This window comes from Herpailurus yagouaroundi, unplaced genomic scaffold (assembly GCF_014898765.1).
Source record: "Herpailurus yagouaroundi ecotype Mexico unplaced genomic scaffold, PumYag 199, whole genome shotgun sequence".
Classification (NCBI taxonomy): Eukaryota; Metazoa; Chordata; class Mammalia; order Carnivora; family Felidae; genus Herpailurus; species Herpailurus yagouaroundi.
Window position 1 is genome coordinate 23,066,689 of NW_024412430.1, and position 24,723 is coordinate 23,091,411.

The 24,723-nt window shown below is 39.3% G+C and overlaps 1 protein-coding gene across 1 annotated transcript in view; it reads right to left on the reverse strand.

Moving 5' to 3' along the window:
• Positions 1-10,205: 10,205 nt before the first annotated feature.
• SLC71A2 (solute carrier family 71 member 2) overlaps positions 10,206-24,723 on the reverse strand; it is a 73,871-nt gene continuing 59,353 nt past the window's right edge. Inside the window, exons 7-13 of the mRNA XM_040449274.1 lie at positions 22,168-22,386; positions 20,502-20,615; positions 17,850-17,921; positions 16,391-16,503; positions 15,005-15,102; positions 12,640-12,782; positions 10,206-11,952 (exon numbers count right to left, since the gene is read on the reverse strand). Coding sequence (XP_040305208.1) covers positions 11,701-11,952; positions 12,640-12,782; positions 15,005-15,102; positions 16,391-16,503; positions 17,850-17,921; positions 20,502-20,615; positions 22,168-22,386 — 1,011 coding nt within the window. The 3' untranslated portion in view covers positions 10,206-11,700. The remainder of the gene's footprint in view (positions 11,953-12,639; positions 12,783-15,004; positions 15,103-16,390; positions 16,504-17,849; positions 17,922-20,501; positions 20,616-22,167; positions 22,387-24,723) is intronic.

Sequence of the window (24,723 nt, forward strand, 5' to 3'; positions counted from 1 at the left end):
GTTTATTTTTAGTTTCTATATCTTTTTTTTAGAGTTTACTTACTTATTTTGAGAGAGAGTGGGAAGGGCAGAGAGAGAAGTAGAAAGACAGAGAATACCAAGCAGACTCTGTACTGCCAATGGGGAGCCCAACCTGGGGCTCAAACTCATGAAGCATGAGGTCATGGCCTGAGCCAAAAGCAAGTCAGACACTTAACTGATTGAGCCATCCAGGTGTCTTCCCACCCCCTTTTAAAGGCTTTGCCTGTTCTTTTTCTAGATCCTTTAGGTTTAAATTTAGGTTGTTTGAGATTTTTCTAAGTTCTTGAGGTAGGCCTGTATCGCTGTATACTTACTTCTTAGGACTGCTTTTGCTACATCACAAAGGTTTTGGACCATCGTGTTTTCATTTTCATTTGTTTCCATGTTTATATTTTATTTTATTTTATTAATTTTTTTGATTTCCTGGTTGACCCATTCATTGTTTAGTAGCATGTTGTTTAACCTCCATGTATTTGTGGTCTTTCCAGGAACTTCTGGTTTCATAGAATTGTGGTCAGGAAAGGTGCATGGTATGACTTCAACCTTTTTGTATTTGTTGAAGCTTGCTTGTGACTAATATGTGATCTATTTTGTAGAATGTCCCATATGCACTTGAAAAGAATGTGTATTCTGCTGCTTTAGGATGGAATGTTCTGAATATATCTGTTAAGTCCATGCCATCTAGTGTGTCATTCACATCCATTGTTTCCTTGTTGATTTTTTGCTTAGATGATCTGTCCATTGATGTAAGTGGAATGTTAAAGTTCCCTACTATTACTATATTGCTATCAATTCTTTTATGTTTGTTATTAGCTGCTTTATGTAGCTGCTTTTGGGTGCTTCCATGTTGAGCTCACGAATGTTTACAATTGTATCATCTTGTTGGACTGTCCCCTTATGATTAATGCTCTTCTTCTCTTTTTACAGTCTTTGTTTTAAAGCCTAACTTGTCTGGAGTGCCTGGGTGGCTCAGTTGGTTAAGCGACCGACTTCGTCTCAGGTCATGATCTTGCAGTTTGTGAGTTCGAGCCCCGCATTGGGCTCTGTGCTGACAGCTCAGAGCCTGAAGCCTGCTTCAGATTCTGTGTCTCCCCCTTTCTCTTTACCCCTCCCCTGCTAACCCTCTGTGTGTGTCTCTCTCTCAATATTAAATGTTAAAAAAACAAATGGAGTCACTTAACTTCTTGAGGCTTCCTGTAGAAAAAGGGATGAATTCCAATTCTTTAAAAAAAAAAAAACACAAAGTCTAATTTGTCTGATATAAGTATTCCTACTGCAGCTTTCTTTTGACATCCATTTGCATGATAAAGTTTTCTCCATCCCCTCATTTCCAATCTTCAGGTATGGTCTAAAATGAGTCTCTTGTCAAGTAGCATAGAGAATAGAGATGGGTCTTTTTTTTTTTTTTTTTTAATCCATTCTGACACCCTATGTCTTAATTAGATCATTTAGTCCATTTCCTTTCAAAGTAATTATTGATAGGTATGTATTTATTACCATTTTATTACCTGTTTGTCATTGTTTCTGGAGATTTTCTCTTCCTTTCTTGTCTCTGTCACTTTTGATCTCTCCTTTGCACTCAGTCTCCTTTAATATTTCTTTCAGGGCTGGCTTAGTGGTCACAAACTCCTTCACTTTTTGTTTGGTAAACTCTTTATCTCTCCTTGTAATCTGAATAACAGCCTTGCTGGATAGAGTATTATTGGCTGCATATTTTTCCCATTCAGCACCTGGTATATATATCATGCCACTCCCTTTTGGCTTGCCAGATTTCTTTTTGAGAAAGCTCTAGCTAGTCTTTTGGGTTTTCCTTTCTATGTTAAGGACTTCTTTTGTTACTTTTAAGATTTTTTTCTTTGTCACTATATTTTGTAAGTTTAAGTACAAGATGTCTAGGTGTTGGCTGCTTTTGTTGATTTTGATGGGAGTTCTCTGTGCTTCCTGGATCTTCCCCAGATTAGGGAAGTTTTCAGCTATTATTTCCTCATAAATTTTGTCCCCCTTTGCTCTCTCTTCTTCTGAGACTCTTGCAATATGTATTTTATTATGTTTGAGGAGTCACTGAGTTCCCTAAGTTTATTCTTGTGTTGCCTAATTCTTCTCTTTTTTCAGCTTCATTGCTTTCCATTACTTTGTCTTCTAGGTCATTAATTCATTCCTGTGCTCCACCCATTCCTGCTGCTCATTGCATCCAGTGTGTTTCTAATCCAATTTATTGCTTTCTTCATCTCCAGTTTTTTTTTTTTTTTTTTTTTTTTTGTCTTTTATCTCTGTGGTAAGGGTCTCACTGATGTCTTCTTTTCTCAGGCCTAGTGAGTATCCTTATGGTAGTGGGTACTTTTGGCTGCAGATTTTTCCCTTTTGCACTTTGAAACAATTATGCCACTCCTCCTGGCCTATAAAGTTTCTGATGAAAAATCCTGATAGTCTTGTGGGGTTTCCCTTGTATGTAACTCTTTTCTCTTGTTTATTTAAAAAAATTATCATTTTCTGTTGCTTTAATTATTATATAGACATCTTGGTGTGGACCTCATGTGGTTGATTTTGTTGGGGGATATCTGTTTTCCTCTTCTTCCTTCTACCTCTTTCTTCTTCCTTTTTCTATTCTTGTAATGTGAATGTTACTATACTTCGTAGACTCACTGAGTTCCCTAAGTCTATTCTCAATTTGTATAACTTTTGTCTCTCACTTGCTCAGCTTTAATTACTTTCTATTAGTGTCTTCTGGGTCATTAATGTGGTCCCTGCTTTCTCTAGCCTGCCATTTATTCTATCAAGTGTGTTTTTAATTTCATTTATTGTCTTTTTATTTCTTTAAGGGTCTCACTGAAGTCTTTCACTCTTTTCTCAAGTCCAGTGAATATCTTCATCATCATTACTTTAAATTCTCTATCAGGCATATTACTTATCCCTGTTTTGCTTAGGTCTCTTGCTGTGGTTTGTCCTGTTCTTTGATTTGGGACATACTCCTCTGTCTCATTTTGTTCCCTTCTCTGTTTTTGTGTTAGGAAAGTCAGCTATGTGTCCTTGAAGTAATAGCCCTATAAAGAGGTCCTATAGTGCCTGGCAGTACAGTGTTCTGTGTTCCCGTGTTCGCTTCAGGAAATTTGGGTTGCATGTGCTCTGCTGTTATGTGCTGGTTGCTTTTTCCTTCAGTTGTTTGCAGAGAGAAGCTCTGTTTGCCTATTGTGGGTAGTGTTTGGACCCAGCTGGGGTCTGGCACATTGTAACAAGGTATGTGCTGGTCTCCTTGTGTAATGAGACCTTCCACTGCTGGACCTGAGGCATATATTGCTAGAAAAGTGGTGGTAGGGTTTGTTCCAGTCTTCTCGAGGAAGGGACTCATAAGCACCTGGACTGAGGCAAATGTGACTGGGAAGGGTAGATCTGCTGTAGAGTGAGTGGCTGGGGCTTGGTGTAAGCAAGTTAGGTAGTGAGTGTGGGTGCTGCACTGCTTCCCACTGGTGGCCATGTGTTTATGGTGGGGAACAAGTGAAGGAAATAGCGCTTGCCAGCCCCTTTGTTCCTGCAGGGTCTCCTCGCCTCTCCTGGCCATTCTCTGAGATGAGTAAATCATTCTCCCTCATGTCTGCCCCCATGCTGTATCTCTGCTGGCTGTTGATCGTGCTTTGGCTTTAAGGGTGGGGATCGAGCTTCCTAATCACACCCAGGCTCTCCCATAGCCTAGCCTGCTGATTTTTAAAGTTCCTGACTTTTAAGTCCAACTGTATGTAAGAACTCATGAAATTTGGCCCATCTCACTTTCAAAGCCAAATACCATAGGGTTCCCCGTGTAAGGATTGCTGGGGTGATAGTCTGTTTTTTGCCCTTTACACCACTGTGTAAGGCTCCCTCTGACCATAGATGGCTATAGTCTCTTTTCACCCCAAACCTACGTCTCTGCCCTTCCTACCTTATTCAGTGTGGTCTTCTCTACCTTTAGTTGTGGTGTTTGCTCTGCCAATCTTCAGATCATTTTCTGGGGTATTTATGCTGATATGTTATCTAGCTGTATCCCTGGGACAAGGTGAACTTTGGGTCCTCTGACTCCACCATCTTCCTGGCTTCCCCCGTCCATGAGACTTTTTATTGTCGTTGACATAAAAATTGTGTTTAAGGTGTACAACCTGATGTTCATGATATGTATCTTAATCTAACCATTATCTCATTGCTTTGAATTCTGTAAGCTTGCAAACTTTATTTTGTACAAAAATATACGATTGTGTACAATTTTAATCAGAAGAGTAATAATAAAAACCCAAACCTTAAAGGATGGAGTTCTGACAGGGCAGTCGCGAGGGACAGTATTTGGTGCTCTCAAGAGCCAGAATACAGGGGTTTCGGGCCCAAGGAAGTGGAGGGATTCCTACCATCACACCTACTAACTAACCCATCTGTGTAGTTCTGAGAGCTGCTAATGGGAGGGATGTGGGTAACACTGCCACAAGGTGACACAGCTATGGTTCCACTGCACTGGAGGAAGCAGCTGTCCTTGGCCTCCTCAGGCAAATGGGCCACTGACATCAGTGGGCAAAAGGAGGGCTCTGCCTGGAACTCAGGAGATTCTCTGGGGGCACCTCTTACTACAGCTGGCCCTTGAACAAGGATTTGAATTGCACGGGTCCACTCTACATGGACTTCTTATGAAACAATACTGTAAATGTGTGTTCTCAAGATTTTCTTAACATTTTCTTTCCTCTAGCTTTTTTGTAAGAATGCAGTATAAGATACATGTAACATACAAAATATATGTCCATGTCAAGAAGCGCCTATTCAGTTTTTGGTGAGTCAAGGTATGTGTAGCTTTAACTGCACAGGTGTTTGGCACCCTTGCCCCCCACATTGTTCAACTGTACTTCATGCCCAGTAGAGAAGTTAGCAGAAAACTATAGCTACCCAAAAAATGGCAGGACTGTGGAAGATCCAGATACTTTAGAAACGCAGATCTGTGTCACAGGGGAGTTTGTGGCAAGGACCAGAAGCTCACTGTCTCTTAGTTCTGCCTTGCCAAAAAGGATGCTGGAGGGACACTGCAAACTGAAGAAGAGGCGTGACTGACTCCTTCCTGTCTTCTCACTTCTTCATTCTGGTGATGCTTTTGCATGCTGGCAGTGCAGTTCTTTCTGAGAGTGACAGCCAAACCCAGTTTGCTGGCAGAACCAGGTACACTGTGTCAGCCCCCAGCCATCACCCCACAGAACTTACTTCCAAGGCTAGAAATTCCACCACTGGCCACCTGGCAGCCCCTCTTCAGATGTCTGAAACCCAATCCTAAGACTCTAGTTTAATAATTCAGATGTGTATTCTTCCCTTCTCAGCCCAGGGAAACTGCAGTTGTCACCCTCATGATACTTTGGAACAGTAGTTGTTAAACTGTGGTCCCATGATCAGCAGTCACTTTCTCCTGGGAACTTGTTAGAAGCGCAGATATTCTCAAGCACCACACAGGTCTACTAAATCAGTTAACTCTCATGGTGTGACAAGGGCTCTCTGCTCCACAAGCCCTCCAGCTGACCCTAATGCATGCAGAAGTTTGAAAACAACCGCCTTAGAGTTCTCTGCTCACTCTTTTAGTTGCCTATTTAATAATTCTTTCCATTAAATTGTTTGAGTAACTGGTGTGGGACACCCTAATAGAGTGGCATTCTACCAAAATGTTTAAAGAACTATCAACACCAATCTTTCTTAAACCCTCTGAGAAAACAGAAGAGGGAACTTTTCCCAACACATTCTACATGGCCAGAATTACCACATATATCACTACAAAAGACTAATATCCCTTAAGATAATAGATACAAAAATCCTAAAAACATCAAAAATAATTAATGCACTGCAGCCCACAGCGTATTAAACTGATTATGCACCATGACCAAGTGGGATCTGGCTCAGTAATTAATGCAAGGGTGGAACAACATATGAAGATCAACCAGTGTGATCCATCACATTAAGAGAATGAAGAATAAAACAGTCATCTTGATGCAGAAAAAGTATTTGACAGAACTAACATCCTTTCATAATTAAAAAAAGAAAACAAGACACCCAACAAACTAGGAATAGAGGGGAACTTCCCACAACACGACAAAGGGAATCTATGAAAAACCTCCAACTAATATCATACTTAGGAAGTATGCCTGCTTTTGACACTGCTCTTCAACACTAAAAATTCTAGCCAGAAAATTAGGCAAAAAACTAAAAGACATCTAAACTGGAAAGGAAGAAACATATCTCTGGAGATGACATGATCTAATATACAAAAATCCCTAACGAATCCACAAAAAAAGAACTCTTAGCACTAATAAATTCAACAAAGTTGTGGGATACACAACACACAAAAATTAGTTGTATTTCTATACACTGGCAGTGAACGATCTAAACATAAAATTAAACAAAAACATCCCTTGGTCATATGGGTAGAAAGACTTAAATATTGCTAAGATGGCAATACTACCCAAGGTGATCTACAGGTTCAATGCAATCCTTATCAAAATACCAGCTGCCTTTTTTCCCCCACAGAAGTGGAAAAGCTCATTTTAAATTTTGTATGAAATCGCAGGAGTCACTGAATAGTCAACTTTAAATAATAAAGATGGAGGATTTACACTTTTTTATTTCAGAACTTACTGTTGTAAACCTAGCTATCAAAACCGTGTGGTACTTGTATAAGAACAGGCATAGAGACCAATGGGATAGAGTTAAAAGTCCAGAAATATGTACTGGCACAAAAAGACACATAGATCAATGGAATAGAATAGAGAACCCAGAAATGGACCCACAAATGTATGGCCAACAAATCTTTGGCAAAGCAGAGAAGAGTATCCAATGGAAAAAAGTTTCTTTAGCAAATGGTGCTGGGAGAACTGGACAGCAACATGCAGAAGAATGAAACTGGACCACTTTCTTACACCATACACAAACTCAAAATGGATGAAAGACCTAAATGTAAGACAGGAAACCATCAAAATCCTAGAGGAGAAAACAGACAACAACCTCTTTGACCTCAGCTACAACAATTTCTTACTCAACACATCTCCAGAGGCAAGGGAAACAAAAGCAAAAATAAACTATTGGGGCCTCATCAAGATAAAAAGCTTCTGCAACAGCACAGGAAACAATCAGCAAACTAAAAGGCAACTGACAGCATGGAGGAAGATATCTGCAAATGACATATTGGATAAAAGGTCAGTATCCAAAATCTATAAAGAACTTATCAAACTTAACACCCAAAAAACAAACAATTCAGTGAAAAAAATGGGCAGAAGACATGAATAGACACTTTTCCAAAGAAGACATCAGATGGCCAAAAGACACACGAAAAGACGCTCAACACTGCTCATCATCAGGGAAATACAAATCAAAACCACACTAAGATACCACCTCACACCAGTCAGAATGGCTAAAATTAACAACTCAGACAACAACAGATGATGGTGAGGATGCAGAGAAAGAGGAACCCTTTTGCACTGCTGGTGGGAATGCAAACTGGTGCAGCCACTCTAGAAGGCGGTTCTTCAAAAAATTAAAAATAGAACTACCCTATGACCCAGCAATGCACTACTAGGAATTCATCCAGAGGATACAGGAGTGCTGATCCAAAGGGGCACATGCACCCCAATGTTTATAGCAGCACTATCGACAATAGCCAAAGTATGAAAAGAGCCCAAATGTCCATTGACAGATGAATGGATAAAGAAAATGTGGTATATATCTAATGGAACCTTACTTGGCAATCAAAAAGAATGGAATCTTGCTATTTGCAACAACATGGATGGAACTAGAGGGTATTATGCTAAGCAAAATTAGAGAAAGACAAATATCAGATGACTTCACTCATGTGGAATTTAAGTTACAAAACAGATGAACACAAGGGAAGCAAAAATAATATAAAAACAGAAAGGGAGACAAACCATAAGAGAACAAGCACAGAACAAACTGAGGGTTATTCTCGTAAACACAGAGAACAAACTGGGGTTGCTGGTGGGGTGTTGGATGGGAGGATGGGCTAAATGGGCGAGGGGCATTAAAGAGGACACTTGTGATGATCACTGGGTGTTATATATAAGTGATGAATTACTAAATTCTATTCCTGAAATCATTACACTATATGTTAACTAATTTGGATTTAAATAAAACAAAGAAAACCAAAAACAATAACAAAATGCTATTTTCTTGAAAAAATAAAAATTCCAGAAATAGACCCCGCACATCATTTTCCATCAAATTTTTGACATGTGTGCTAACACCTTTAAGTGGGGAAAGAATCTCTTCAAACAAGTGGTACTTAGATCACTGAATATTCACATGAGAAAGAATGAGATTGAAATATCTCATATAACATATAAAAATTAACTCAAAATGGGTCAAAGACTAAAACTCTTAGAAAATAAGGGTAATTTTTCATAACCTTGTATTTGGTAATGAATTCTTTGATGGGACACCAAACATAATAAGCAACAAAAGAAAACACAGAGAGGCTGGATGTCATCAAAATTAAAACTTTTCAAAGTACACCATTAAGAAAGGGAAGACAACCCACAGAATGGGAGAAAACATTTGCCAGTCATTTACCTGATAAGAACCTAGTATCCAGAATACGTAAAGAACTCTTACAACTCAACAGCAGAACAACATCCCAGTTCAAAAGGGGGCCATGAACTTAGACATTTCTCCAGAGAAAATACACAAATGGCAAACAACTCATGAAAAGAGACTCAATACCATTAGTCATTAGGAAAACTGCAAGTGAAAACCATATTGAGGTACCATTTTAAACCAACCATAATTATCTATAAATGATGACAAAACAGAAAACAACAAGTGCTAGACAAGGATATGGAGAAATTCGCACCTTCTACATTACTGATGGGAACGTAAAATGTGCAGCTGCTGTGAAAAAGACGGTGGTGGTTCCTCAAATAAACAGTTGCCATATAAACCAGCAATTCCAATCCCAGGTATATTCCAAAGAAGAATTGAAAGCATGTTTACATAAAACTTGGATAAGATTGTTCATAGCAGCATTATTCATAATAACCTAAAAGTGGAAACCCAAATGTCCATTTACATTTGACTGATAAGTGAATAAAGGGAATGTGGTATGTTCATATGATGGAATGTATTTCAGCCTTTAAAAAGGAATAAAATTTGACACATGGATGAAACTTCAACATGGATGAACCTTGGAAACATGCTGTAGGAAAAGAACTGGACACAAAATGTCACATATTGTAGGATTGTGTTTATATTAAATGTCCAAAGTAGGCAAATCTCTATAAAGAGAGAGCAGATTACCAGTTGCCAGGTAATGGGGATAAGGAGAACTGGTAGTGACTGGTAAGGGATATGGTGTTTCTTTATTGGGATGATGGAAACGTTCTAGAGACAGTGCTAACAGCTGTACAACCATGTGAATAAGTTAAAAACCACTGTATTGCACACTTTGGAATGGTTAAAATGGTGAATTTTATCTCAATTTTGACATCTGTTATGGTGGGTAAGAAACTACAATTTTGATAAGCAGTGGTAAAAATGTCATGGGGGCATTTAAAAATATTGTGGCAGAATTGTGGTACATAGAATTTACCATTTTAGCCATTTTAAATAGTTCAGAGGCATTGAGTACATTCACTTTTATGCAACATCTCCAGAACTTTTCTCATCCTGCAAAACTGAAACTCTACCCATTGAACAAGAAGCTCCCGCTTGCCCTTTCCTCTAATTCTGGCAACCCCCATTGCACTTTCTGTCTGAATTTGACTAGCTACTTCACAGAAGTGGATAATAGTCCTTTTGTGCCTGGCTTACTTCATTTAGCAGGTTTTGAGTATTCATCCATGTTGTGGCGTGTGTCAGAACTTCCTTTCTTAGGCTGAGTATTTCATGGTATGTGTGTGCCACAGTACTTTCATCCATGCATCCAACACTGGACGTGCAGGCTGCTTCCACTGTTTGGCCATTGTGAATAATGCTAATAAAACAGGCATACAAATACGTTTGTGTCCCTGGGTTATTTTTTTAATAAAAAAAAGTTATGGTTTGTTTTTGAAGGGAGTCTGTTACAAATCACTTTTTTTGAAAATAAACCTATCTTTTGCATTAGCTTAAGGATTAGCAATTTAGTTGATAGCCACCAAAAAGAGAACCTTAAGATTGATGGTACTATTTGCTTTAAAGAAACACCAAAGACATAAAAGTGTCCATTGCAAATTTATTATGCATTAGGAAGCTTAACTTAAAAACCAACAGCATAGTAAAAAGATATGTTATCTGTTCATAGCAGAACAGGTTTCAAAATATATTTTCTTTTAAATGTATTCAGTCAGTACACAATCCTTATAAAAAATGTATATATATTTTTCTGTCAACACCTTCATTACATTTATAAATACAAGATTTACACAGCACCCCATCAAAAAAAAATTTAAAACTCCTTACAAATATCTACATATATTTCATACCTATAAAACTTTCAGAGGAGTGCTCTGTTAAAGGTGGGAGGGCCCTAGTTAATGGTCCATTTACTGGTGCAGCAAAATACATATAAATCTGTAAATTTTTCTGTCCATAAAACATCTCGAAAAATTAGCAAGACACTTATTTCTGAAACTGAGCTTCCTAAACCACCATGTTTTAGAAAAGAATTTAATGTGCATATTCCCATGAGATTCAAGTCAGATAAACAGATGGAAATACTGACTGGAAACAAATGCACACTACAGAGCAGTTAAGGCAGGAGTGTGATGAATGAGAAAAACTCAGAAGACAAACACAGAAGATGCAGCAAGGAGCAGATGGTAATAATACGTTCTATGGTCTGAACTTGGATATAAACTCTACCGGTATCCAGTCACTAATTCTCATCCTCACTTAGTAATATTTATATTGTCAAAAACTTTCTTAGATGCTTCCTTCAATTTCTGTGTTGCCACCAGACTACTTGATGCGTATTTTTCTTCTGTAAAATCACCCTGGATCTGACCCAAACACTAGCAATCTGAGTTGCTAGTTCTTCATAATTTAAATTTTTAAGAAAATTTTCCTTTATCTAGTAAAGGTTATCACTGATCAGTATTAATAATGTCCAGAGGTTTATATGCTCAATTTCATTCTAGCCAAGAATAGGAAGTAGAAGGAAAAGGAGAATAAGACTTGGGTTTTTGTTTCACCTTTGAACAAAGGCAAGAGATCCCTGAAACTGAGTGACTCTTGGAGTGGCCACTCACGAACACCTGTGGGCTAAGCGGGCAAGGCTCAGAGAAACAGGAAGGAAGAAAGTAAGAAGGGACTTTTCACCTCAACTCTTGTCCACACCACCCTGCACCTTACACGGAAAGGGAGATGGAAAGACTGCTATCACTCCAGAATTACTCAAGGAAAGCCAGCCTTCCTACCACAGATACGAAATCTTTCTATTTAAGTTTTGAAGTGTGGACTCCAGATGACTTTGAGAGCTGCAATACTCTTTGCAGGAAAGTACTTCAAATCTTGTTCTAATGTACAAACAAAAAGAAGAAAAGAACCAGGAGGAGGAAGGAGGCAGAAGGGTGGAGGGAGTCACTTCTCAAACCTGGCCCTGAAGGATGCCGCTAATATCTTCCCTCCAGCACCATGAAATCTCCTATGTGGTGTGGCTCCCCATGGCTCTTAGAGACGGCATCTGCAGAATCCTCTTTTCTGCCCAGTTTACAGCTCGGTGCACTGATTCCCAGACTCCTCGAAAGAAGAGAGCTCCCAGATGCTGCTGTCTTGCAGCAGTGGCTCAATGTCCTCATCACTGCCCCGCTCTGGCATGTTGGTCAGGCTGCCGCTGATGCTGTTGCTGTGTTTTTGAATTCCACTGCCTTTACTATATTCAGGGATGAATAAGGCAACCAGGAAAGACATAAGAACTATACATGCCCCAAATAAAAACGGCGGGCCTGGGATGACAGCTCCCTGATGGGCAAGGGAAACAAATGGAGACAAAGAATTAGGTTAGTCTTCAATCCAAAATGAGTCCTAGGTGACTCCCCAAAACCATCAAAAAGTAAATCCTTTTTTCATAAGCAAATGTTGCATTAAGCATCAAGGCAAAATCTAACAGAGCTTGGTGTCCGGAATATGACAGAGGGCAACCAGTCACTGCTCTTTGCACCGCTTCTCAACTGCTTAGATGGCAGTTGTGGATCTCCAGTCCTACCCTATAACCTTAGGTCAGCACTCTGTTCATGAACATGAAGAGCAGTTCCATACAGAAATTAATACTGAACACTGCTTTGAAGGAAGGACTGAAGAAATATCAAGTAAATAGGAAAAGCACTCTACTCAGTTTCTAGTAGGGATTTAGGCCATCTCACTTTTTATTTGGCCTGGTTGGGCTTCACGGAAGGAAGGCATTCTGACCAGAGTGCTTGAGTAGGTAAAAACGGATTCTGAACAAGATTAAGACAGAGGTTTTGAAGAATATATTAAATCACTGAAATGATCCTTCCCCAATCCCAGGAATGCACGGAACACAGCACTTACTACTACCAAATACAATAGTAACATTATATAAACAAGAACATTCTCCAAGTTTAAGTTCAGAATTTGCTGGAATCAGACACAGTGGTTGTTATACAACTAGACTTATCACCAGTTTACCTGCAAGGCAGTATTATCAGAATTCAATTCCGGTTCCAACTCAGTCAGTTCCACATGGAACATGTAGAATATGAAGCCATACAGTGCTGGCCCCAGGCCATTACACAGTCCTCTTATTCCAGTTATGATCCCCTGGGCAACTCCTGTATCAGAACAAAGAGAAGGGAGCCGGTCTTCTCAGAAAAGCATCTCAAAATTAGGGACTTACATAAAGTAGATGAGGGACTTTTAGCCTACTGTAGTTTCATTTGGTGCACAAATGTTTTCTTGGTTTTACTGTGTCCTTTTAATATGGTCTTACTCTCTGCCCTAAGATCTATAAGGAGAAATGACAGAGATGTTTGTGAAATCTCTTTTGGGGATGACCCCCCCCCCCCCACCGCCCTCCAATAACAGCTAGATCCTTCCTATAAATGGGGAATAATAAAATGAAAAACTTTAATATTCCTCATTTACAGGTAATTTCCACTTTTCTATGGAATGAAATTTTCCTTCTCTACTCATCTAATGGTGCTTTAAGAATCTCCCCTTTGTCTCCCAGAGCCCTGGTGTAAGTCCACAGCAGCCCCAATGCCGTGTACTCCCATGTTCCTCATGGTGACCTGTACTGAAAAATCCCAGAAGGACCAACTTCTAAGTATCTCTGGCTTCTAACATGACAGATAAAATATTAGCCTGAAGCATATGAAATGGATGTTTCCATAAGTTAAAAATGTTCAAAACATTAGGTTCAACTTAATACAATGTGTTCTAATAATGTTGTATGCTGACATTTAGAGAAACATCTGTACTAAAACGTATGAGCATAACAGGAGCCAAAGAAAATTCACGTCATGAAAGACCAGATGGTGCCTGTCAGACTTCAGGGCAGTGCCCATCCCCACAGGTGGCTCACATCTTCAGAAACAATTCCTCCCAAGGACACAGGGACCAGTGAACTCCCATAGTCACTGTGACACACGGCACTTATGGTGTTCAAGTGACACTTTAAATTTTTGTTTTTAATGTTTAATTTTTGAGAAAGAAACAAGACACAGAGTGTGAGTGAGGAAGGGGCAGAGAGACACACACGGAATCCGAAGTGGGCTCCAGGCTCCGAGCTGTTAGCACAGAGCCTGACACAGGGCTCAAACTTGCAAACTGTGAGATTATGACCTGAGCCAAAGTCAGACGCTTAACCAACTGAGCCACCCCGGTGCCCCTCAAGTGACACCTTAAAACTGGTGAATAAGATGGTTAATTTCTGATGTGGAAAACTAGGTGCAATGAATAAACAATATTTTCCAGCCTAGTTTTTTATTAAAACTTTTTTTTTTTTTTTTTAATTTTTTTTTCAACATTTATTTATTTTTGGGACAGAGAGAGACAGAGCATGAACGGGGGAGGGGCAGAGAGAGAGGGAGACACAGAATCGGAAACAGGCTCCAGGCTCCGAGCCATCAGCCCAGAGCCCGACGCGGGGCTTGAACTCACGGACAGCGAGATCGTGACCTGGCTGAAGTCAGACGCTTAACCGACTGCGCCACCCAGGCGCCCCTATTAAAACTTTTTAAAAGGCTCTAACACATTAAAAAATTTTTCTTTCTAAAATTCACGATTTCCTGACTATATAGTAAGCCATTAAGAGAGAAGAAAAGGAACTGCCTGAGAGAGAAGCCAGAAGCACAAGAAGGATGAAGTAAGAGTCTAGATGTAGGGGTGCCTAGATGGCTCAGTCGGTTAAGCATCCAACTCTTGACTTCAGCTCAGGTCATAATCTCATGGTTTGTGGGTTTGAGCCTTGCGTTGGGCTCTGTGCTGACAGTGTGGAGTCTGCTTGGGATTCTCTCTCTGCCCCTCCCCCGCTCACGCTTGTGTGCACTCTCTCTCAAAAATAAATAAAAAAGAGTCTAGATGCGGAGTGCTATTCTCCACATGGTTGTCTTCATTTTGTTTCTCACTGTGCACTTAACTACACATATTTATCTTTTATCCTCTCAAAGAATCACTTCCTAAATTAAGCTAATGGCCTTTGATTCCAAACTAAAGAAATTTAAGTGATTACAGTGATTAAATAAAGAGCTCACTGCTTTGCTAACCAGTTCATCATTCATTATTTGACATACATCTGTTAAAAGGATTATATAGTCTAGGTAATTCTTACGGTAACACAAAAAAGGAGTCAAAACTGAAAAGAGAAAATGAACAGTTCTATTTCTAACTGCTTAGTCCAGATTTAAAGACTGTAAGATCAACGCAGGAAGTAAAACAGAAAGGCATGGTTGCTGAGAAAGGACCACATGGCTGTCACGTGCTCCATGAGCCTCCCCTACTCCAGGTTTATCTTAGCTGAAAGAGGAAAACAGCGAGGGGACAGTGACCTCACCTTGCTGATCTGACTCTGCGTTCCGAGAGACAAGGGCACTGACTGCAGGAAATGTGATGCTGGACATGGCGGCCACGGTCCCTGCTGCCCACATCATCCTGCAATGACAAGACAGGCTGCAGTCAGGCGGCAGGCCAGCCCCAAGCAGCTTGCTGTTCAGAGTACAATCTGGCAAGATCACAAAGTGCTTTCTGTTTTCTCCTGTTGTATTTATTTTTCCCTCTTCAAAACTGTTTATTTTATTTTACCTCTTTGGAAATCTGTACTTCCTGCTTGTTTTCCCAGTACCAACTTTAGATGTAATAAGCTTAGTGAAGTTTCAAGGATTTCTTGTTTCTATAAACGCATCTTCTTCACTGATTTTCCAGTTTTCTCTCTGTACTTCTCACCTTTACACTGCCCTTAAATTGCTCAGTTTGCCACCCCACAAGGAAGTGTCATGTGCCACCAGTGGAAACAACAGAGACCTGATGTTCAGGATCACCATGAAATGAACGTAAGTGCATGTCAGTATTTAGTAGGAGTGTGAGCAACACGCAGCCCTAATGGCCGAAAATCTGCCTGGCCAGACTTCCTTGGGGCTGAACATGCACATCCTTATTGAAAAGAAAAAAAAACCCTGCAGTTCAACAAAATCCTTTAAACATAGCACGAGTCCGACTGAATCAGCTACTGAACCAAAGTTCACAAGACTGAAATCTTAAAGAACAAGAAGAATCAACCACTGAACCAATGACCACATTTCTAGTTCCTTCCTCTAAGTTATGTCATCCATTTACATGTGAAAAATGAGGATCAATTCTAGTATTTAAAATGGAGCTAGAAACTTGGGTATTTGGTGACCAGGCACATATTTCTTTTTGTTCTTCAGGGCTTATTTTGACCTTCCTGTTTGTGGGACTCTAATATGCTAGCAGTAATAACTGCCTTAGGGCACACATGATTTTGGAGGGGATCTTAGTGTTCATCTAATTCAGATGCTTTCTTACAAAGGTTAAATCACTACCCAAAGTCACTCAGCTAATTATGGCAGTGAACCCTGTCACAACCATTTTTTCTTGTCTTCTTGTGTTGCTCTGGACTGTGTGATGTCACTAAAAATTGACAAGTGTGTATAAAAAGTAGACCTAATTGGACGGGTTGGAAGAGGAGACACACACATTGGAATAAATAAAAACTTCACCGCTGAGGTAAAGGTAATCTGAACAATCTTAGATTATCCAGATCCATCATTCCCTAAATTAGATCTAAAGACAGATTCTGAAATGTTGAATATACCAAACTCCCAAGTAACCCTTGCTTCCTTCACCTCACACTCACCAACTCAAGTTCCTGTCAAGGGTGCTTTTGTCTGTTAGTTTATGAGAATCCAAAGGAGAGGCTTACCAGGCCTGAGATCCAAAACCATACCAGGCTAACTGGAACATCTGGAAGCCCAAGCCAAGGAGGACGGTATTCTTATTCCCCAACGATCTCATCAAGATGGTAAGAAAGACTGTCTATAAACAAAGGAGATAATCTTGAGAAACCATGTGACCACATAGATTTGATGCAGGCTCTGTGAGGGAAGCCCATTAATGATGGCCAGGGACTTCTACTGGCACACAGCCTGGTCTGAGACCTGTGGCTCAGGGCCTTCAGCCTCCTCCCACAAAGCCTGTTCATCTAATGCTTTGCTAGCATTACCCAAAAGGTCATCAAAGCTGTTTAATTATCATGATTGAGAAGGACATGGCTCAGACTCTTAACCACCAGTGAACAGCAACCCCCTGCTGAACATTTACAGAATATGTGGGATTTTGCTGGAGGTTAACAATGTCACAAAGTTGGATTGATATAAATTGGATTTTAACAAATCTATACTCTGCTGCTGAGAAACAAAACAAAACAAAACCCCACAAAAGTAGCTCAGTCTGTAAAGAGAATAAAAGAGGAGTCTGGGTAATCAACTAACCAGTTACTATAAAAACAAACCAAAACCACAAGCAACTTGAAAGCTCAACATAATTTACATTCACTGATACAGTTCAGTAAGGAGAAATAAAAGGCTTTTGCCTTGATGCCTTCCTTTGAGCCCTGTCAATTCTAATGTGCAGGCAAAACAGTTCCATAGTCTTCTGGTTTCTCCCTGAGAGAATTCTCCCAGAAGAGGGCTCTGCTTGGCACTCTACTATATAAAGCAGCATGAAGCCATCTTAGGGAATTGGCTTCTAGGCAGTTCCATGTGGTATCTGAATTCACCCAGGCATGTCAGTGAGTTAAAGGTCACATGACTTGCCTTTTGTGGTCCTACATTTATAATACATAGGGAATATTTAATGCTCTTAACTCATTATATATATTCTAATGCACTGATTTACCACATCTCTTCAGTACTGGGGATTATAGCAGGGTTTGCAACAGTTACTGATTTTCATTTCTGTTTTCTACTTCTGCTAAATTTTCAACATTAAAATACTGAAACATTCTCCTGATTATTTTGCAGTATCTGGAGTTAGACTGTTGTTAGTGGTTATAAAGCAAATTTTTATCTGCTGAATTGACCCAGTAGAGTAACAAGTATCCTAACAAGTACTGAAAAGTTGTCTTAACTTCCTAAATCACAACCTCAACATTCTATTAAAAGTAGAATGGTTCTGTAGACTATCCATGTCTGTTTACTGGGTCTGATACTGTACCATAGATATACAAGATGTTACCATGGATGGGGAGGAGGGGGTACAGACTTATTGTGCAGGGGATCTCAATGAACATTTCTTTGCAGTTTCCTGTAAATCTAGTTATTTCAGAATTAAAATGTAAAAAAAGAAAAGAAAAAAACAAAAACAGGTAAAATGTCACTTACCTGAGCCACAATAGACAGAATTCCTACCATAGCTATGAATGCCGCAATCTTAACAGATCCAAAACCTATGACCTGTGGAAATGAAAGAAAACACTTTTGGAATAGAGATACTATAAAAATAATCCCCATCTCCAACCCACTAAGAGACAAACATAGTATCACCAAACACTAGAGAGAATATGAGGAAAATGGTTTGACTTTGGTGCTGCCAGCAGAGAATTTGCTCATTACCCAAGTTGGCGGCTCTCAACTTTGGCTGTACACTGAAATCATCAGGACAACAGGGAAGGGGGGGAGCAATGAAATGCTGTAACCCACTGGAGACCAATTAACTCAGACTCTCTGGGCCCAGCCACAGGCATGTTTAAAAAGCTTCCATGGTGATTCCAGGAGCAGCCAAAGTGAGCTGGCAAGGATTTCTAAGCCTCTTAACCTCAACTGAAGCTCTGAAAGGCCACTTTAAGTTTTAAATATCAAGTTTTAAAAAAGTTAAATATTTTTGCCCTCTATTGAAACCCTATAAAAATTGGGAAAAGGACTTAAAAACTATTATACATCCCATTCATTTAATAAATGATTGTCTTGCTTCCAGTCACACAACTAGCTGATAAAAGAGCTAGAATCTCAGGTTCCCAAATCAGGGCTGCTGGCAAACAACAGCCTATCACTTGCCAATCAAATGCAATAAAAAAAAAATTGGAACCTGAAAATAGAGATTTAGGGACTATTTCTCAGCCTATATTTGTAAACATAAACATATCTATACTTAAAACAGCTTTATTGAGATAAAGTTGAAATATCCTATAATTCACCCATTAGATATGTAATGAGTTTAGCACATTCACAGAGTTGGGCAACCACCAACACAACTGCAGATGATGTCCTCACTCCTCAAAGAAACATGGTACCACATCAGGAGTCCCACTGCCCTGGCCCATCCCTCCATCCAGCCAGTGATAATACTTCTGTCTCTGGGTCTATTTATTCTGAGCACCTCACATAAATGCAATCAAACAATCTATGGTTGCAGTTTCTTTCACTTGGCATGATGTTCCACAGTTCATCCCCACTGAAGACTTAGCGCTTCACTGCTTTTTCTTGCCAAATGTTAACATCCCGTTGTACAGATTTGCCACACTTGTTGATCCATTTCATGAGCTGATGAACATCTGGGTTTCTACTTTTTGGCTATTATCAAAAATTTCTGTAAAAGTTTCTATGTAGATGTGTGTTGTAGGAATAGATTTGCTGGGACCCTATGCTGAACACCTTGAGAAACTGCCTATCCCATTTCACATTCCCACCAGTCATGTCAGAGTTTCCATTTCTTCACACCCTTGTCTTTTGGTTACAGCCATCTTAGCAGGTATGAAGTGGTATCTCATTTTGATTTGCATTTCCTTGATGGCTAATGTTCAGTATCTTCTCATGTGCTTATTGGTCATTTGTGTATCTTCCTTGGGCAAGTATCAATTCAGTCTTTTTTGAATTTTTTTCAGTTGGGTGGTCTTTTCATTTTTGAGTTAAAAACTTATACTGGATATAAATTCCTTATCAGATGTACAAACACCAAATGCAGTTTGAACGTGTGTGTGTGTGTGTGTGTGTGTGTGTGTGTGTGTGAACTGCTCTTAAAAGTGAGCACAGATACAAAATAACGTAAAATGATTCTGATTTACCGCTAAGTGTTGGTGGTAGTGACATAAGCATATGTGTGGGAAAAAAGGGTAGAAAAGAAAATATCCACAGTTGCTTATTCTGAAGGAAGATGATTTTTCACTTCCTTAAGTTTTCCCATTTTTCCTACACTGGATGTACCTTTAATTTAATTACAAAAGCACATACGATTTTCTACATTAAATGTTACCTCATTGGTCTTCCCTCTACATCTCCAGCATCTGCTCACAAAAAATGAGTAAAACTGAAATAGAACTGTTTACAAAAACAGTTTTACTTATATACCACCATATAAAATATTAGTCTCATACTCTCAGGAAAACTAAAAGAATGGCAAGTTTAACAAGTTTCAATTAAAAATATCTCCCGAGAGGAATTTATCTTAGGAGGAGACCGGCTCTGCCATATGGAATAAGCCATCAGTGAAATCGGTAAAAGACTGGGGCAGGATTGCAATGGAAGGCAACATGCGTCTCCGCAATCCCAGAGAAACAACAACAGTTGGAAAGGGAACTTGGTTTTAAATTGCCTTAAGCTAACCGCCTTTTTGGGGGGAACAAGGTAAAGTATACATTTTTAAAGAGAAAAAAGGTTAAGGGAGAGATTATTTAGATGACTGTTTGCAAGCCCCCCTGAAGTCCACAGCAGTGTTGAGCTATGGCCTTCTGAAGATGTCCCAGGTCAGTTCACATCAAATCAACTTGACCTCTCTCTGTGAAATTTAAATGATACATTCTGTTTATGCTAACTCTCAAGGAAATGTTTCTCACAGTCAACATTTTATAGTATTTGAAAATATCATTGTATTAAAGGTTCCCCTGATTGCTAATTATACGTCAGCACCTACACTTAAACTATAGCTAGAAGCAGGTCCACACATTTTTTCCGCTATACGGTTTTCCTCAAAATACCTTTAGACAAATCCTAATCTTTGATTTCTTCATGTTCTAAAGCTACTAGGCACCCATTACCCACCTGTCTGAGATAGAGAAAAAAACTTGAATACTGTCCAGCTTCAGGAAGGTATGAAAGAAACACGGTGATGCAAATTAGTAAGACAGTAGAATCTTTTCCAACTTTCTTCAGTGACTAGGAATAAGCAGAAAGAGAAACACATAAAAAGTAGGAGACACTGAATCACTGATATTCTGGGATACTGGTTTCATTGTTTTGATCTATTAGGGTGAATTATAAAAGTTGAACAGATTAGAAAAACAAGTAAATATTAACTATGGCTGTAAGTCCTAATTTCATAATTTTATGTTTACAGTTTTACAGCTTAAAAAACAAAACAAAAAACAGTTGCTCATCTTTGTTAACCATACCAGTTCACACACCCTGTGAATAGATCCTGAAAAAATACTGCTCCAGAACCTTTTAAGAAAATCTCGTCTCTCTCTTTCATTCATAATATAACCCCTTTATAAACACTTCAGGGTTTTTACTATATGTAAACTTACTATATCCTTTAAAATGTTAATATTCAATTGGCCTGTAAAACTGGAAGCCAAATAAGTATGTTCTAGTCATGGGGTCAGTGACAAGATTCTCTGACCAGTAACAGCTTTTTCAATCTTCTTACTTTTTGAATCTTCCTTTTTTACACAGAATTGTTGAGAAGACCAAAAGGTGAGCTGAGGACGATAAAGTGCTTCTGTCTATGGAGACCTTGCTGCACACCAGACACTAGATGAGTTAACTTATATACTCACCAAAACTCCCACACTAGCCTGGAAAGAATACACGGTAGTAGTTGTGCTTCACAGATGAATTTCCGTGTGTAACCTGATCACTACATGACAAGAAAGTAGGAGGCCTGACTGGCTCCCAGGTCCATACCTGGTTTCCTTCTCTAAGCACCTCTTTCTCCATGTCTGACATTAGGGCACACACAAAATGACCAGGGGCTCTAGGTCATGGGGGCTTTTTAGAAAAGAATTTCTCACGAGTTATTTTTCTTATACACATTATTTCCTCACAAGTACACTTGGGTGATTAAAATCAGCAATCAAATCTCTGGTTATTTTTTTCCACATATATTTTTCTTCAAGAACAATGTTATGTCAGACAAGGGAGGGAGAAGGGGAGAGGTAAGATTCTTTGTCTCAGTACTTTTTCTAGTTGTTAATGGGATCCTTCCAAAAAAATTAAAAATGGTAAAAGCTTTTTAAAAGTAAAGAACCCATTCAGTCCACAAAATCCAAGTCCAGAGCCTTGTACATTAACAACTGAGAAAATAGCTACTACAGTCAGGCCAAACCCATTCACCTTTTCTGAATTTAAGTGAATGAACACAACCACTTCAAATGGCCACCTTCATTTTGTGTAAAAAAAAAAAAAAAAAAAAAGTGAAAATAACCATGCAATAAGAAAAAAAAAAAACTTCCTTCCCAAACCCTCATCAGGCATTAACTGAACATTTTTTCTTCTCTCTTCCCTCATGATACCACATGCGTGACTTAAACATAAACTCTATATAATCCTTGATTATATTATAGGATTATAATCTATAATCCTATAGACAACTACAGTCACTTATATGCAATTTTTTTTTCTATTTTTCCTGGAGAAAGAAAGGGATCAACAACTGATGGGATGCACGAAGCTGCAGAAATATTCAATATTTTCATGTTTTTATTACCGCAAAAGGGTCTGCTTGTTTCCAAGAAATCTTAGCTCCCCAGGAAAGCGGCCTCATTTTCTCTGGCAAAGATTCTGGAACAGCCAATAAGATGAAGCAGATGTCCAGAACAGCCACCACTGTGGCCACCAGCACAACAAGGCTGTCTCCATAACTGGCTGAAAGGTATGCTCCAATGGCCGGGCTGCTCACCAGACTTGCTGCAAAGGTGGCTGACACCTGTGGAAAAGCACACTCTCATCCACGGTCCTGGCCACTACCACAAACACACACAGAAGGCACACTCTCACTTAGTCCCATCTGCTGCAGGTGCACACCTAATTCTGGTTCTCATGTGGAGTCCCAAAGGGACGGACCATGACTGTCCTTCCCCGGCTTTAAACAAAACAAAAGGGATGTGTTGTACATACATTTTGACAATGGAAGAGTCATTTCATTTTAAGTACTTGTTCATAAACTATGAACTAACAAGATATCCTAGAAAGCTACAAGAATAAAAAATAATGGTATTAGAAACAAAAACTGAGAAAACCTTCCCCATAAATAAAACACACACACTTTAGGGTGCACCTGGGTGGCTCAGACTCTTGATTTTGGCTCAGGTCATGATTTCACTGCTTGTGAGGCTGGACTCCGTGCTGACAGCGTACAGCCTGCTTGGGATTCTCTCCCTCTCTCTCTGCCCCTTCCTTGCTCGTGCATGCTTGCTCTCTCTCAAAGTAAATAAAAAGTAAAATTAAAAAAACCCACCAACATACACTTTAGTCTTCTTTAATTGGGCAATAGGGATTTGGAGAGAAAAGCATGACAAAAATTTCTGCAGGGCTGATCACAAAACTTACAAATTACTCTGGGCCTGTGTTGACTTCATATTGTAAAAACACTGACTGACTGGAGTGCCTGGATGGCTCAGTCGGTTGACCGTCTGGCTTCGGCTCAAGTCATGATCTCAAGGTTTGTGAATTCAAGCCCCGCATCGGGCTCTGTGCTGACAGCTCGGAGCCCGGAGCCTGTTTCGGATTCTGTGTCTCCCTCTCTCTGCTCCTCCCCCACTCGTGTTCTGTCTCTCTTGTCTCGGTCTCTCTCTCTCAAAAATAAACATTAAAAAAAATAAATAAAATAAATAAAAACACTGACCATTTCATTATTTGGGGACCATTTCATTACCACGGAGAAGGAAAAAAACCCTGATATTCTTAGAGAAAAAGCTGTAAGAACATCAAAGCTTTTTAACTAGAGATCCCTGGGCTGTTGATTTGTGTTACTCCCAACCTGCATCCAATACCAGAGACCACAAAGCCAACTGTCACACTTGCAAACCTGAATCCATGTGGAATCTCTGCACACAGCTTCCTTTACTTTGGAATGTAATCTGCATGTGCAGAAGCTTAAATGGGCAGTCTCCAAATTATAACCAGATTGAGTGCCAAAATATAAATTGGTTATTTAAATTTCTACTAGATTTTAATAGAAACCACTGAAATCATTATCTATTATTAAAATTATGACTCCTGGTTAACCAAAGACATTTTTCTTTCACCCAACACCCTTCCAAATAAATGTAAAAATACAATATATCTGAAATTAATATTACACTAAAGACACTATAAAAGCAAGTCCAATAAAAACTTTCTGGGGAAAAAAAGGAGGTGCAGAGAATTCCAATTTGGGGACCAGGAATCTTGGTTCAGTGTTTATTTGATTACCTGCTATGTACCAGGTGACTAAGAAGACAGAGCTCCTGCCCTTCAGGTTTTTCCATATTATTTGAGAAGATCAAGGCAAACACGTAACAATTATAAAGGCAAGAAGATCAAGGCAAACACGTAACAATTATAAACTACAATGACATGCAAATGGCTATGGCAGCACTGCTGTGGGGTTCTCAGGGGCTAACAACCTCTTATCTGTACAAAATGGGTCAGTAAAGTCATTTATTCGTAAGTTTTTCATTATCTTAATCCTCTACCGCATTTTTGTACCTAAACCAAGAAGACACTCTACTCAATGTACAAATAAACAGCAATAGAAAGGTTAAATAGCTGTCTTAAGTTCATATGATGAGCAAGAACTAGAAGTCATTTTCCAATCTCTAAAATTAATCTTTCCCACTAAAATAGAGAGTCAGATTTACATCTGCTAAATTTCAGCTGAAACTGCTTTTTATAATTCCACAGCATTCCAAGTCTAAAGAATCTAACGATAACTTGAGTTTAAAGAAGAAAACAAGAATTTATTTATTTGTCAAAATGACATTTATCTACCATCATAACCGTCTTCTAGCCACATGGACATTTTCTTTTCTTTTCAAGTTTATTTTGAGAGAGAGAGAGTGAGTGAGCAGAGTAGGGGCAGAGAGAGAGGGAGGCAGAATCCCAAGCAGGTCCTGTGCTGTCAGTGCACACCTGAAAAGGGGCATGAACTCATGAACCATGAGATAGATCATGACCTGAGCCAAAATCAAGAGTTGGATGCTTAAATCAACTGAGCCACCCAGGCATCCCAAATGGACATTTTCTAAAATAAGCATTGTTCAATAACTCAAGATTTGGTCAT